Source organism: Gasterosteus aculeatus, chromosome 10 (assembly GCF_964276395.1).
Source record: "Gasterosteus aculeatus chromosome 10, fGasAcu3.hap1.1, whole genome shotgun sequence".
Taxonomy (NCBI): Eukaryota; Metazoa; Chordata; class Actinopteri; order Perciformes; family Gasterosteidae; genus Gasterosteus; species Gasterosteus aculeatus.
The window spans coordinates 4753383-4767362 of record NC_135697.1 but is presented as its reverse complement, the minus strand read 5'-3'; the positions used below and the strand labels follow the sequence as shown (position 1 = coordinate 4767362).

Sequence of the window (13980 nt, the reverse complement as noted above, 5' to 3'; positions counted from 1 at the left end):
GACTAACCAGTGGCATGGGGCCATCATTAACTTTGGCACTATTCCGGTTTTCTTCTGCAGATCCCATCTACTTCTGGCAGCAGACCGAGGAGGACGTCACGGTGTGCGTGCGCATGCCCGAGGGCGTCACCAAGGAGGAGGTGCAGTTCCGGCTGTCAGCGGACCGCATCAGGCTCGGGGTTCAGGGCTTCCCATCGATACTGGAGGGCCAGCTGCACTCCAATGTGGACCCAGATGCCAGCGCCTGGATCATCAAGGATAACAAAAGGTGTGCAAAGTCGGCGTTTGGGAATCGCTATTTGGTTTCTGTATATTTAATGAGGCCGAACCGTAAGCCCCTCAGTTCTAATGAGTCCACGTTTGTCCAATTTGGCACAGTAAACTACTCTAGCTACATTCCAAACTGACATAGTTTATTTAGACTTTTAGTGCATACTGCAGGTGTCCTTACGGAGGACTTCTATGCAGTTTGGATTCTAATGACACACTTTGCAACTCTTTGCAAAAAGAAGTCAGATTGTTTAAAAATTTATGAGAAAATGACTCCACTTACTTTATTTATTTCTTTAATAAACATGAGCTTCCAGTTTAAAGTATTCTATTATACAGTATTATGTTTAGTATGCATCAAGGCGGGCATCCCGTGATTGACGGGTTGCTCCGGGATTTCTACGTCACTCGTTCCAAATATGGCTCGTTTGTTGCAAAAAAACTAACGAAACCATAATCACGATAAGTAGGTTCTCTTAACTCCATTCAGTCTGTTTGGGAAATACTGAACCGCCTTCTTGCCGCATTAAATAGTAATGTAGTTTGGCTATTGGAAAGCACTTTTGCACAGGAGGATGAACTGATTAGAATTTGGAGGTCAAAGCTTGCTGTGGCCTCCCAAAAATATATATTTTTGGGCCATAACTCAAGAATTTCTTAGAAATGTAAAAGAGAAGAAAATTTGATATCCATGGAATAATTAAATGTAACATGAAGCTGTCGATCTTTCTTGTCTTATCCATTGAACACCCGATTCAGTGAAGCAGTTTTATTACTTTTTAAAAGATATCCACTGTGTTACAGAGCAAAACAACAACAAGGCCATGGTCCTTTTCATAAACAAAGGTCAACATGAGTGGAGTCACATCCTCCACTTAAAAACCTTTCATCTTAAGAAGATGAAACAGGAGGCTGGAGAGCCATCACCTCCCCGGGCTCCTGTTTGCTGTTTCTTCAATATGAGTCCTTCAAAGCCCCATTCAGTCTGAAAACATGTTCCGTAAACTGTCCTCTGCGAGATGTATGTGGATTATTACAGCCTTGATGAGTTTAAACGTCCGTGTCGGAGAGAGCGTGTGCCTGCGTCTGTTGCTCGTGTGCAAAAGGAAAATCAAAAAAATACGACGTTCAAATAAGGGAATGTGAGGCGGGCATGAGCGTTTGATCCAGGATCTTTTTAGTAATTTTTCTATTGAGGATTATTAAAGCTTATCTCACCATGCAAATCAAAGACGTATTGCACTGACATTGTCAGTCTCTTTTGTCTCTTTTGTGGGAGATATTCTCCTACAGTGACCCTGTCTCTTTGAATGCAGTTTGCCACTTTAAGCTCAGAAAAACACACATTCACACAGGCTGCACAAAGGACACTAGAAGTGTGTGTGTGTGTGTGTGTGTGTGTGCTTACCGAAAAACACTTGCTGGATCCTGTCCTGCTGTTCTTTGTGGGGAGCTAAATTAAGAAGTTGCCCTTTATGCTGCTTCCATATGTTGTCACTGTTTGCCCAATTATAGAAAACATACATGAGCACAGTAGATTATGAATGATATTTGAAGGCCTGTGTTCCTCTATTCTGCTGGTGGAAGTGGTCATGTCCAGTATTGATACAAATGTATTTTAAGTTTGTGCGTCATTGCATCATTGTCAGTGGGTTAATGTGTGCTCATGATCGGAGACAGCGACCGTCTAGTGGAGTTGAGGGCTCTGCTGTAACCTTCCTTTGCGCTATTCATAACTAAACCTGCTAAAATCAATTATGAAAGAGGATTTAGTACCGAATTAAGGTCTGATTAAAACTAGTTCCAAGGCTCCCGACACGTTCCAGGACCATTTAAATTCCAGCAAGAAGCACAAGCAGCAGCATGAAAGCTTTCATTTGAACACATTTTTAGCTACAGTAGACGGCCTGATTTAAGAGTCCAATCTGGACTTCTGTGCCCAGGCAAGATTGTGTTTATTGGTTTACATATTGCAGAAATAAATGTAATTTTTACAGCAATATTCAAATCAGAAGCTGCTTTATAGGAAGAAGAAATGGGAACGAGGGAAGCAGAAGACACAATATAACACGTAAAAGCCATAATGGAAAAGTTACAAAGTGGTTACAGTGAAATTATTTCAAAAGTGTTATAATAAAGTCAACTTGGATGGATTTAATTAGTTATTACTTTACTACTTTTGTTCAGGTTCAGGTTGTGCAGTTAAAATGGTGCGTTCCTCCCGATTCAAATATTTTGGGGGAGAATTCACATATCGAAACGTATCATGTAGAACAAGAAAGAAAAGAAAATTATTTATTCATTCATAACTACAGGTTAAATCCACAAAGACAGATCTTCATTACCATCAATTAGTGAATCAATTAAGAGTTAATGAAGGGGCTCGTGTGTCCTTCAGTTTAGTGTATAGATTTCAGCTGTAGAAAGACGTAATAACATCATACCGACTCCACAGCTGCAACCGATGAGCAGCATTTTATCTGAGACACCAATCCATGTAACTGAGAACCAATTTTCAAAATTAACCACGTAGAAACAATGATTGATGGCTGCATTTATTTGATTTTCACACTGTGGCATCAAATTAATGGACATCTGTGTCAATTAATGTGATTGTAAAGGAATTGTAGAATAATTTGACTATTTTCTCAATCACAATCATCCTTGAGCTCAATGGGACTATTGAACCAGCCACCTTTCCTATTCTAAAACCCATATTTGCTTGGAAAATAACTTCTACAAAGAGTCGACTGAGTCATGTTCCTTAATTGATTGATGAAGCTTTACTTAAAACGTATCTTGAGACATAACATTTCAAACCTCCCATTTTATCACAAACTAAGGCTGCTCTGATGTTGGTAGATTATAATATTTCTTTCTTGCTTATTTCGAGTTTTTGAAGGACTAAGCCATGTTTCTTCTTGCCATGTTCCAGACGGTTCCTTGATCTGAGAAACACAATATGAGAAAAAACCTTGCGGCCTCAAAGCTGCGTTTCAGCCCAGCAGACAGCTCCTGCTCGGTTGTTTACTGGTGGATTCCATCACTCTCATTTGCTTTGTGCTTCATAAAAATCATCTGCTCAGCTCTCAGGAAATGTCTGAAAGTGTGGAAGTTAAAAAGCCTCCAGCTTTAGGCAAATCAGTAAGTGAGCTTTCTGCCGCTTCACGTCTGCAGCGGCATCATTTACACACATAAGACCCATTGATCACTAGCCCTTTGTGTTCCACGGGACGTGTTTTTACTTGTGCCCGCGTCCTCAGCCTGGAGGTGACCCTGCAGAAGCGCAGCGAGGGGCCGCTGTGGTCGGAGCTGGTGACGGGGGACAAGAGGGGGGAGTACGTGATGAGCGACGAGCAAGCTGCCCTCATCCACGAGAGACTGACCTTCCTCACCTCTGAAGACCTGGTAGGCTCGTGCTGGTTATTCAAATGAGAAGCCACGGACGTTCTCTTTTACTTTGATTTAGCACCAAATCTGTGTAGCAAAGGGTATCGACCTAAAACTTATCAGACATACAATGGTCGACATACACTTCCCTTATGAACTTTCATAGTTCAATTCATTATTTTCTTTCATACTTATGACGAAAAGAACTTGTCCACCTTTCAGATGATGTACACCAATTTGTTTAGTTTTTACAGTATTAATAAATCACTGTCAATCAGCAGAATTAGTTTGAAATATTAGATGAATTGTTACTTTATTATTATTTAATTTAGCTTCAACGGCATTTATATATAGAGGTGATAATAATATTAATATTAAAAATAATATATACAAGAAAACATAATAGTAATTAAATGAACGGACTTAGTCTATTCTTCCCAGCTTATGGACTCGCCCCCACCTACATCCGGGTCACCTGAATGACCCTCGACCTCATGTACAACTCTAATTCTATCCATCCTGAGCAGCCCTTGTCCTCCATTCGTATCATCTGGGTCCACTCGAGGGCCTCGGTGCAAATCAAGCCTTTTTACATGTTAATCAATGCAAAACAAGCCCAACCACGGCCTCTTGTCTTTTTTTCCTGTTGCCCCTCTTTTATCCAGGACGGCGACCCTGACGGGAACAAGCCCCCTTGTAACTCTCAGGAGCTGGAGGACTGTGACGGGTTCCCGGAAGACGGCTCGAGTCTCACCCACTTTGACGGAGAATCACTCGAGCCCACTCAGGTGGTGAGTAACATCTCCCTCCTTCACTAGTGAACCCCGACGTGCTCCGGTCCTTCCGAGCGTTCATATCGCACGTTGTCGCCCGTATCCGTCGGCTCCTTGCATCCTTCATTACCCTCGAGTTGACTGTCGGCTGATGCTCACCGCCTTCATAAGAGCACGTTCAAACTGGGCGCTGCCTTTTAATCAGCCACTCGACCAGAAGAAGCCGACACACCTGCTTCATCAGCACACACACACACACACACACACACACACCCCCCTCAACGTGCCTCGAATATCAAAACGCCTGTCCACTGTAGCGGCGATCTATCTTTATTAGCAGTCATTATGAGATGTATTTGTCAGGGTTCAACATGTCACTTAGGGTCCAGAGGCTGTTCCCATCAATAGCCTAAACCCCGAGGAGCAGCTGATCCCTTCACTGAGAATAAAGGGAGGTTGAGATTATCTTTGATTGTCTCTGTACAACAGAGTGCCTCAACGGGCCGCAACAAAAGGCACAAAAAGCCCAACTTGGGGTGGGGGATGAATTTGGGAGTCTCACAGATGGAGGAGCTAAAGAAGCAACCACTTCTCATCGATGTCAGTGTTATTCGCTGGATTTTGACCTGCGGTGTTGATGAGCCCAGTAGATTCCTTCTGTCCTGAGCCTTGAACACCCCAACTTTGTAATGCTCCTAATTACTTGAATCCCTCTGTAAGTTAACAAGGACGTGGCTCAGCTATTTGACCTACTTAAGCTTCATTAAAGCCTGTTGTGCCCGAGGTTCGCCCTGAAGGTCACAAAACTGTGAAGGAATCCAACTTCCAACAGTAATATTGTGTACTCATCACAAACAAATATATGAATGCTTCACACCGGTCAAAGCATTACAATCCGTTTGAAAATGCTCCGAACATAACTCCAATGAGTCCAGATCATTTTACCGAGGCATAACGAGGCACCGAATCTTTATCCCAGACGACGCTGAATAGGCTGATATCCATAACGTTTCTCTCAGACAAACCTTGCTGAAGCCAGAGCAAAATAACCACAAGCATCACAAGCAAATTAATCATACATGTCCCTCACCCTGACGTTGTCATCACAATTATGAATTAAATCCACTTGATAAATCCACTGGCAGTTCTACGCAACATTACCGAAAATTTCATTGCCTTCAGCGTTGGTTTAGTGGGTGTCTAAGTCAATTGTTACTCTCGACCGTCATTTTACACTTCACCCGTTTTGGCTTCTGAGTGGCTTCGCTCTCTTGCTCATAGTGTTAGTGGGATGCGATTGGATCAGACGATTCCAAAAAGTGGTTGAAAAGTGCGGTTCAGCCGACCAGAGCCGGACTATTGATTTATTTCTTCTCCAACAACATACAACATTTAAACTAACTTTTACACAGCAGAACACTCACATTCCCCTTTATCCTGACAGAAAATAATAAGTAGTTAGTTATTACACTTTTTATCATGCGTATGCCATTTTCAGAGCGTAGGCCAAAAGCAGCCTGATAGTAGGAAAGGTTTTAAGTAACACAGACCATGTTATTAATGCTGATTCCAAGGGACTAAGAAATGTTGCTGCTCCTCAGCGCCGTTGACATACACAGGGCGGTCATTAGAAACCGATATCGATCAACCACTAACTACCTTGCAACACACACAACACAAGTACTGCTGAGGCTGTTAGGAATTTTAAAGGTATATAACAGAACAGATATTGTCTGGATTGAATACTTTTGGGGGGGATTTTTCAGAATAAATAAAATGGAAATATCCTCGAAGGGCAAATTGACAGAGGCCTATTTATTTTTGACAGCAGTAGCCTTCAGCAGGAGCTGTACTGAGGGACCTTTGCAGACGTACATCTGGAATGCTGCACAGTGAAGCCTTGTATTATTTGTTATTTCTCCACTTGTCTGAGGCATTGGGCTTTGCTGAAGGACCGCAGGTGCTGAGAAAGATGGTAGCTTTTCTGGAACCTCCTTCGTTCATATGAGGCAAAATTGTCCATCTCTTCCATCAGTTGTCCCAAGGTGACAAACAAGTGTCACATAAGCTGTCTGTGTTGAACAGAAGGGGATTTCTTCTAGTTGATCCACGACCAGGAAGTGTGTGTGGATGGAGCCAATCATTGAGTAGCACTTAAGGCCTGCATGTTGTAACGAAGGTTTGCTCAATGCAATAACTGTTCAGTTTTGCAACGAAGATGTGATTCCCTTTAATGAACATGTGTGTCAATACTAGCCGTATAAATTGTAATATGTTTTCTAAGAATGAACAAGTATCAGTCGTCCATTTGGTCATATTGAGGCCTACAAAACAAATGTATAAGTAGACTTTAGTCTTTGCAATCGTATATAACCAAATACAAACACTATTTTGAGTCTGTCTATTGATCTCAGGATCACACAGGATAGTACACACATACACACACACACACACACACACACGCTCAATAAACAGAGCAATCCTTCTGGGAATAGCTAATACTGCTTCATAATTTATTTTGGTGCATAATGTGTAATTGTTTTTCATTATTTCATATATTATTGTGGATTTTGGGGAGTTTGGACACTTTCCCATTGAATTTAATGAGAAAATCTGTTTTTCTTTTGACTGGTCTGGACTTGTGTTTATATATATATATATATATATATATATATATATATACACACACACACATTCAAATCTTGATTTTGATATCAGTTGCCATGGCAACAGTCCAAGCTTGGAAGCATTCAGGTCGGCCTTTGTAACGGCGTCATCATTTCTTGTACCCGGCCCGAATGGAGCCGTGCAGTTAATGGTCTGGTTATGTTCAAGTGATCAGTTGCAGATACAAATCGCGCTGCAAATGTTTTTCTCTTTTGTGGCAGTTTGAAAAAGCTCTATTCATTCCAGGATGTTTAGTGTATGTCCATCCCTGATGCCCCTCTCCCCGTTCCTCTTTTTTCATTTGCACAAAAAGTGCAGCCAGGCGAGCTGCTGCCTTGAAGGTGGATCGTGATGAAACCTGTACCATCAGCCTCTCTGAAGGACAGCTGTATTTTTCTCATCACTGTGTGTGTGAACATGTGAGTGTATACAGGTGTGTGGATATTGGCCCGTGTTTATCTGTGTCTCATCGAGCGAGCTTTTCCTTTCCTATTCATCACTTCCCTCCCTCATTGTATCCGCCTTAATGCCTCAGTCACTTGCCTGCCCACCCGGATATACGCTGACCTTTCCCTTTTTTTATTTTTTTATATAGAGCCTTTCAGCTTGAGATTGTGTCTCTCTTTAGTACTGAGTTTTCTTTATGTGCTTAGACTGAGTCATTTCCGGCCGGCATATCTCGAATACTTTTCACAAAGGATGGTGTCTGTACATCTGGGAACTGCATCCAGCTCAGCCTTTAACGCTTCTGTTTAAAAACAAGATTTAGGACATTTTGAAAATGCAGTTTCCTTTGATCACTGATAACAACTTTGAGAGTCTTAATGATAAATAATAGAAAATATTTTATGTTGAATAGCCAAAAATGCAGCTGCAATAAGGTGTTTTATGATCTTGCGTCGCAAATGTGAATTTTATTTAACTACTTATAAGTAGTTAAATAAAATTCACATTTTATTTAACTACTCTATAAGTCTTATAAGCTCTTTGGCGCGGACCGACATCCACGGCGCCTTGCGTTAGTATTCACCCCCCTCAGACTCAGAGACATTTTCTCATGGTAGAACCACAGATTCAAATTCATTTAATTAGGATTTCATGTAATGCACCAACACAAAATAGTCCATCATGTGGAAGTTGTGGAAAGGGTTACATGGATTTTAATATTACTTAATGTGCTGAGTGCATATGTATTCACCCCCATTACTTTAAAACCCCTCACAAAGATCTGGTGCCACTGATTTCCTTCACTAGTCACATTTGCTAGTCACTTATAATTAGTAATCTACAAAGCAACGTTGCTATAAAAAATATCCCAAGCTTTGAACGTTTCACGGAGCAACATGAAATCCATCATAAAGAAAAGGGAAAGAATACGTCACAACTGCAAACCTGCCAACCGGAGGCCGTCCAGCCAAACTGACAAAACACACAAGGAGGAGATGAATCAGAGAAGCAACTAAGAGCTCGTTAATGTTCTAAAAGGGCCCAGACCTCAATACAATTGAGAATCTTTTGCATATATATGGCACTTATATTTCTGTCTGTTTTCACGAACATTTCCATCTCCAGATGTGCAAAGCCGGTAGAGACCAAAAGACTCACAGCTGGAATTGAAGAGAAAGAGGGTTCTACCAAGTATTGACTCGGGGGGCTGAACACTTATGCAAAAAGTATATTTAAGTCTATTTGAATTCCAGTTTGTAAGAGTACAAAATGGGAAAAAGGGGGGTGAATACTTCTGCAGGGTCCTGTATTGAATGGATGGCCTGTGTTTCCCACAGGTCGGGTGCACGTCGGACCCTCTCTCTCCTCTAGATGCTACGTCTATGTTGGAAAAATTAATACTCAACATGGTGTAAAATCATCAATGACAGGACATTTAATGTTTGCAAACATTAAAGGTCTTCTCTTCCAGCCTCCACATATATATATATATATACTGGGATAAGGTATGATAGACAGGACGGTTTTGCGCACGCACAATGATCTCATTGTCCAAGGACCGTCATGTTCTTTATACATCTAATCCTTATGAGACGCCGAGTGGCCTTCTGGACACCGGACACACACGTCACACAGGTTTCATATCCTGAGCGGTCATCTTCTCTCAGCCGACACGTCACACACCCAACTTATTGTACAAACGATACAGACATAGTCTTGTTTTGTGAAAACGCCCCCTTCTTGACATGACATTATTGCAGGAGAACGTTATGCACTTGCACACAATTTAGTGCTCTTGTTTCAGCAGAGGTGAAATGGAACTAAGTGTATCTACAAGTACTCTGCTTAAGTGAAGGAAGTCGAAGCCCATTCTGCTTGAGTATCTCCATTCAATGCTTCTTTCCTCTGCTGCCGCAGCAAACCTCAGAGGGAAGGATTGCTCTTTAACTGTCGGACTTTGCAGATTTACATTTCATTCAAAACCTAAATGATCTTAAACAATGCTGAATAAAGCTCAATCATTAAATACATTAGGTGGTTGGGATTAGTTCCACCATTACCAGCTGTACCGTTAAAGTGATGAACACATTAACAACTCAGCAGTAATCTTTGTTATTTTTTGTGAACTATGGACTTCTTTTGTATGGTTTGTCATTAACTTTGGTCGTATTATCAAACATAAGACTTTGATATCCTCTTCTGTTGTGTTCTTTGGTGCCGTTTCTGTGGAAGCCCGCTGTGGTTTTGAATCGGCAGTGATGACGCGCTGTTGGGCTTTCGCTAATAATTCCTACGTGTCCAGATTAAAAACGTCACGTGGCGTCGACACAGTCGACCAGGACGTGAATCCAGGAGCCATTTAGCAGAGCTGGATGGATTCTCTGAAGCACAGCGGGATGCTGTGAAATAATCTCAGATTAGAGAGAGGGAGCGAGAGAGGGTCGTTTACTTTGTTGTATTAATGATCCCAAACCAGCCGGAATGATATTTGCTCATTCTGTAAAGGCGAGTGAGCAGCAGGCGAACGGGAGCATGACGGAAGCGATGGTGGTGACGATGGCGGGTCGGTGGCATTTCGGCTGTTTATTACAGACATCTGGCCTTTGTTTACAGATACATTTTCATTTAGTGCATCCCTCTCACTTCCTGCACTCCGAATACCAAGTCCTATAAACCCTCTGATGAAAAGAACATCCACCAGAAGCTTTTTTCAGACTGAGCGGTGATTCACTGCTCATTAGTATTTCTCTGTACTGAGTCCATCTGTAGTACTTCATATAGTCTGTACCACTCACGCAACCCACACAACAACATTTAAACTAATAAAAACGTTATGTTCCTAACTTCTAATTTAGTTTAATCTAATCAGTCCAGCTCTTGTTTTCATACAGCAGCACATCTTAGTTTAGCGGAATCGGCATGAATTTGAGAATTAGATCCACTTCTAGCAGGGAAATCTTCCTCATTCAGAAATGTCTTTGTAAAAGAAATACGAGCAGAGGAGAAGTTCCCTTATGTTCAACTTGTACGACTCTTCTGATTTCCCTTCTGTTTAAGGACGGGATGCTGGGAAACGGTTCACTCTAAAATAATGAGACAAAGGCTTCATGACAGCGTTTTCTTTTCTTTTTAAGAATGTGAACGCCAGCAAGCAACAGGACATCTGAGGAAAGAGACATTGACTTCACCTGACACAGTGCGTCTGCGTTTGACTTGTTTTGTGGTAAAAGACAATATTTAGTTTTAAAATGTAATTGACTCTTTTATGGGTTTGGGTTTAAATTCAGCGTCTCAGCTTTGGATCCGGGGGGAGGATTTGCCACCCACACGTCTGAAAAGGTTGTAATGTCACCTGAAAAAATAGGCAGGCGTCTTATTTTTTAACAGTTAAAATGCAGGTTTGAGAAGCTAAAACAAGGATTAATTCACAAACAAATTGTGTCTTTTGATCACCGAATCACTGGACTGGGAGATTGTTGCTATCGAGTCTCTCTTTTTATTTACAAATAAAACCCAATTCACCATCTTTTTATTCTCTGGATTTAGATGGTGAGGATTTCAGCTAGACTTCAAGACCCACATCCGTGTCATCTTGTATAATATTAATAATTCTGCATGTGGGAGCCGTGCTCCACGGGGGACTGTTTCTGCATTGTGTTTTACATAAGCTGATTGCACCACTTCATTAGCGTTTCCCAGTGCAGAGAGACGAGAAACTAATCACTGAAATGCACACGATACCGTGTTCTGATGGAAGCCCAAAGTCTACTTATTCTTTTCCTTTTTGTGGTTCTTTTTATCTCTCGTGGGGGGGGCTGTTGGTACACGCGCTAAAGCGCCAGCGGTTCAAGAGTTTTTGGAGTGGAGGCCTTCTAGAAAGGCTTATCGCTGCACGCAGCCATCAACCAGCAAACTGTGTGCTGGTTTACGCAGACTGTTCAATGCCTGGCGAGTGTGTATCCAGTCTGAGAGGACTTTGCACAGGACGTGGGTTGACTCCCAGTGAGGGATCGGCGCGAGCCGTCAGATGTGGAGGGGCGATTATGTCACAGCGCGAGTCATTTCCTCTCCAGAACAATCAGAGTCCAACTGGAATCGCTTCTGACCACACACACACGCACACACACACACACACACACGTGCAATTACGTCAAGCAGATCCATCAGAGCGGAGAGAATGTTGGGCAAATACATGGAGGACTTTTATGGCTGTAATCACAACCTACTCAGTACACTCTTTCACCCGTAATGACCCGTGATGAGTTTCAACATCTGCCTCACACCATCACCACTGTCCTCCCATCTAATGGTCCGGTTTACCACCTTGGGAGAAAGGCGTGGAGAATCTAGCCAGGGCTTTTTTTAATATACCAATCTACAAGCATCAGCAGAATACTTAACATTACAAAGTTAGAGGAAGTAAGGAATGAATGTAAGGAAGCATAAAAGGTAGTAGAGAGAAGGGGGGAAGGAAACAAAGACAGGAAAAGACAGGAAAGGATAAAAGAGGAAGGAAACAAAAATAAAGGGCCCACACAACAGGTCACATAAGAGCATCGATGATGTCACTGATCTGCTGATCCCGCCCGTGTGTCCAGGTGAACCTTGGCAGCCACCAGTACCTCTTCACGGTGGACGTCAACCCCTCTGAAATGCCTTACTTCTGCCTGAGACACGACGTGGACGCTCTGGTGTGGCGGCCTCGTCCCGACCAACCCAGTGACATGTGGGAGCACGTCGCCACCTTCAACGCTTTGGGTAAGAGCTTCAACTGGGAAACGAACCGGCCCACAGACGTATGTGGCATCGTTTTAGACCCAACGGGTGATTCAGGAGGTGCCAACGTGACGTGTGAGGTCACACGAACTGGCTCGCTTCGGATGTAATGAGTCACTCTGAATTTCTCACAACGCGGCGAACTGTGAGATATTTACTCCTCACATTCGCGGCGGCCGCTTGGCGCAGAACATCCCAAAATGAGTGGCCGAGCTCCGTACACGATTCCAACGAATGTCACCACGATTAACGGTGAACGATCAATAAAGCATCTGGACTACGTGTGGCAGGCAGAATAGGTGCCAATTTGTTTAAATTCATGTATATCTAATGTTACATTTCCTGGTTTTTGGTTCAAAGACAGACAGACAGACATGCTCATTGGAGGTCTACGTTCATTTCAATTTCTGAAGAGCCATGAAAACCCGAGTTGAATTATTCATTCTCACGCCAATTAACTTTGTCTTCCGTTATGATGCTGCAGTGCGTTGATGACAGAACACCTTAAATTGCGGCAATAAAACCGCGTCAAGCCGCAACAGTGAGTTTGCTGACGCTGCTCGTTGCCTTCAAGGACACAAAGAGAAATTTATGGAAAAGGGATCATTAAACGACCTCACTTCTGCTCTGCGTGTAAACCTCTCAACGAGGTCTGCATGATAAAAAGCGCCCTGGTTTGTATTGCGCCTCTTGGCCCAGACACTAAATGCTGCGCTTAGACCAGTGCTGCAATTTTAACTCAATCTCAAATCAAATATTCAGGCCATCGTCTCGGGAGACGCGTCTCTTTCAATCGCCGTCTTCATTTCCTTAATCAACCCGCCCATCTCTGCTACACCACAGCACCTGGAACAGGTTCATTTCAATCTTTTCCGGCTTTGACAGGCACGACATCCTCATTTGTCTTTTTGAGTGTCCGACCTGCTGTTCTCTATTTGGAATCCACCCAGTTTGAGGATGCAGATGGAGCCTCGGTGCTCAGAGACACATGAGGGGTAAACATGCACTTTGAACATCCAGATCTGGCTTGTTGAGGTGCTGAAATTGAATCAGCATTTAGTGGATCCCCCAAGTTTATATAATATATAGAAAACACATGGTCTCCTCTGTTGAAACTAATGAAAGTGTGTGTATGCGAGGTAATGTATTTAAGTTGATGAATGTGTTTTAAGAGAAAAGGTCACACATTGTAATCACTGGTTTGCTATTGCTTGTGCAGTATTGGTCTCATCACACAGGAAGCAGCTAATCAGATTTTAGGAGCGAGAGATCATTTGTTTTCCACTAACGACGGAGACCTCCATCAAACCAAAGCCCCCCATCCTGTTCTGTTTTCAGTACTGCAGAACTATGCAGACGAAAACACCCAATCGTCTGCCCCGTGTGGGCGGCGGCCCCACAGGTTACGGAAGTTGGTTTGTTACTGGAAGCTTCATCCAGTTACATTCCAACTTCAGTCGCCAGACCGGCGGGTTCTAGGTGGCAGCGTCACTGACGGGACCTCCGACAGTCCCTGAGCCACAGCAGCAGCTGTTCCTGTTAGTAAAGTAATACACGAGCAATCTTTAATCCCCTCGTGGGCATGTGTACACACAGGGAAATAACTGGATGCCTCTGTAAAAAAGATCACTTGTTCTGGGTAATATTTTGGAATTTT

The 13980-nt window shown here is 42.7% G+C and overlaps 1 protein-coding gene across 1 annotated transcript in view; it reads left to right on the top strand.

Moving 5' to 3' along the window:
• nudcd1 (NudC domain containing 1) overlaps positions 1-13980 on the top strand; it is a 63540-nt gene that overhangs the window by 48590 nt on the left and 970 nt on the right. Inside the window, exons 6-9 of the mRNA XM_040187775.2 lie at positions 61-268; positions 3534-3678; positions 4326-4451; positions 12146-12305. Coding sequence (XP_040043709.2) covers positions 61-268; positions 3534-3678; positions 4326-4451; positions 12146-12305 — 639 coding nt within the window. The remainder of the gene's footprint in view (positions 1-60; positions 269-3533; positions 3679-4325; positions 4452-12145; positions 12306-13980) is intronic.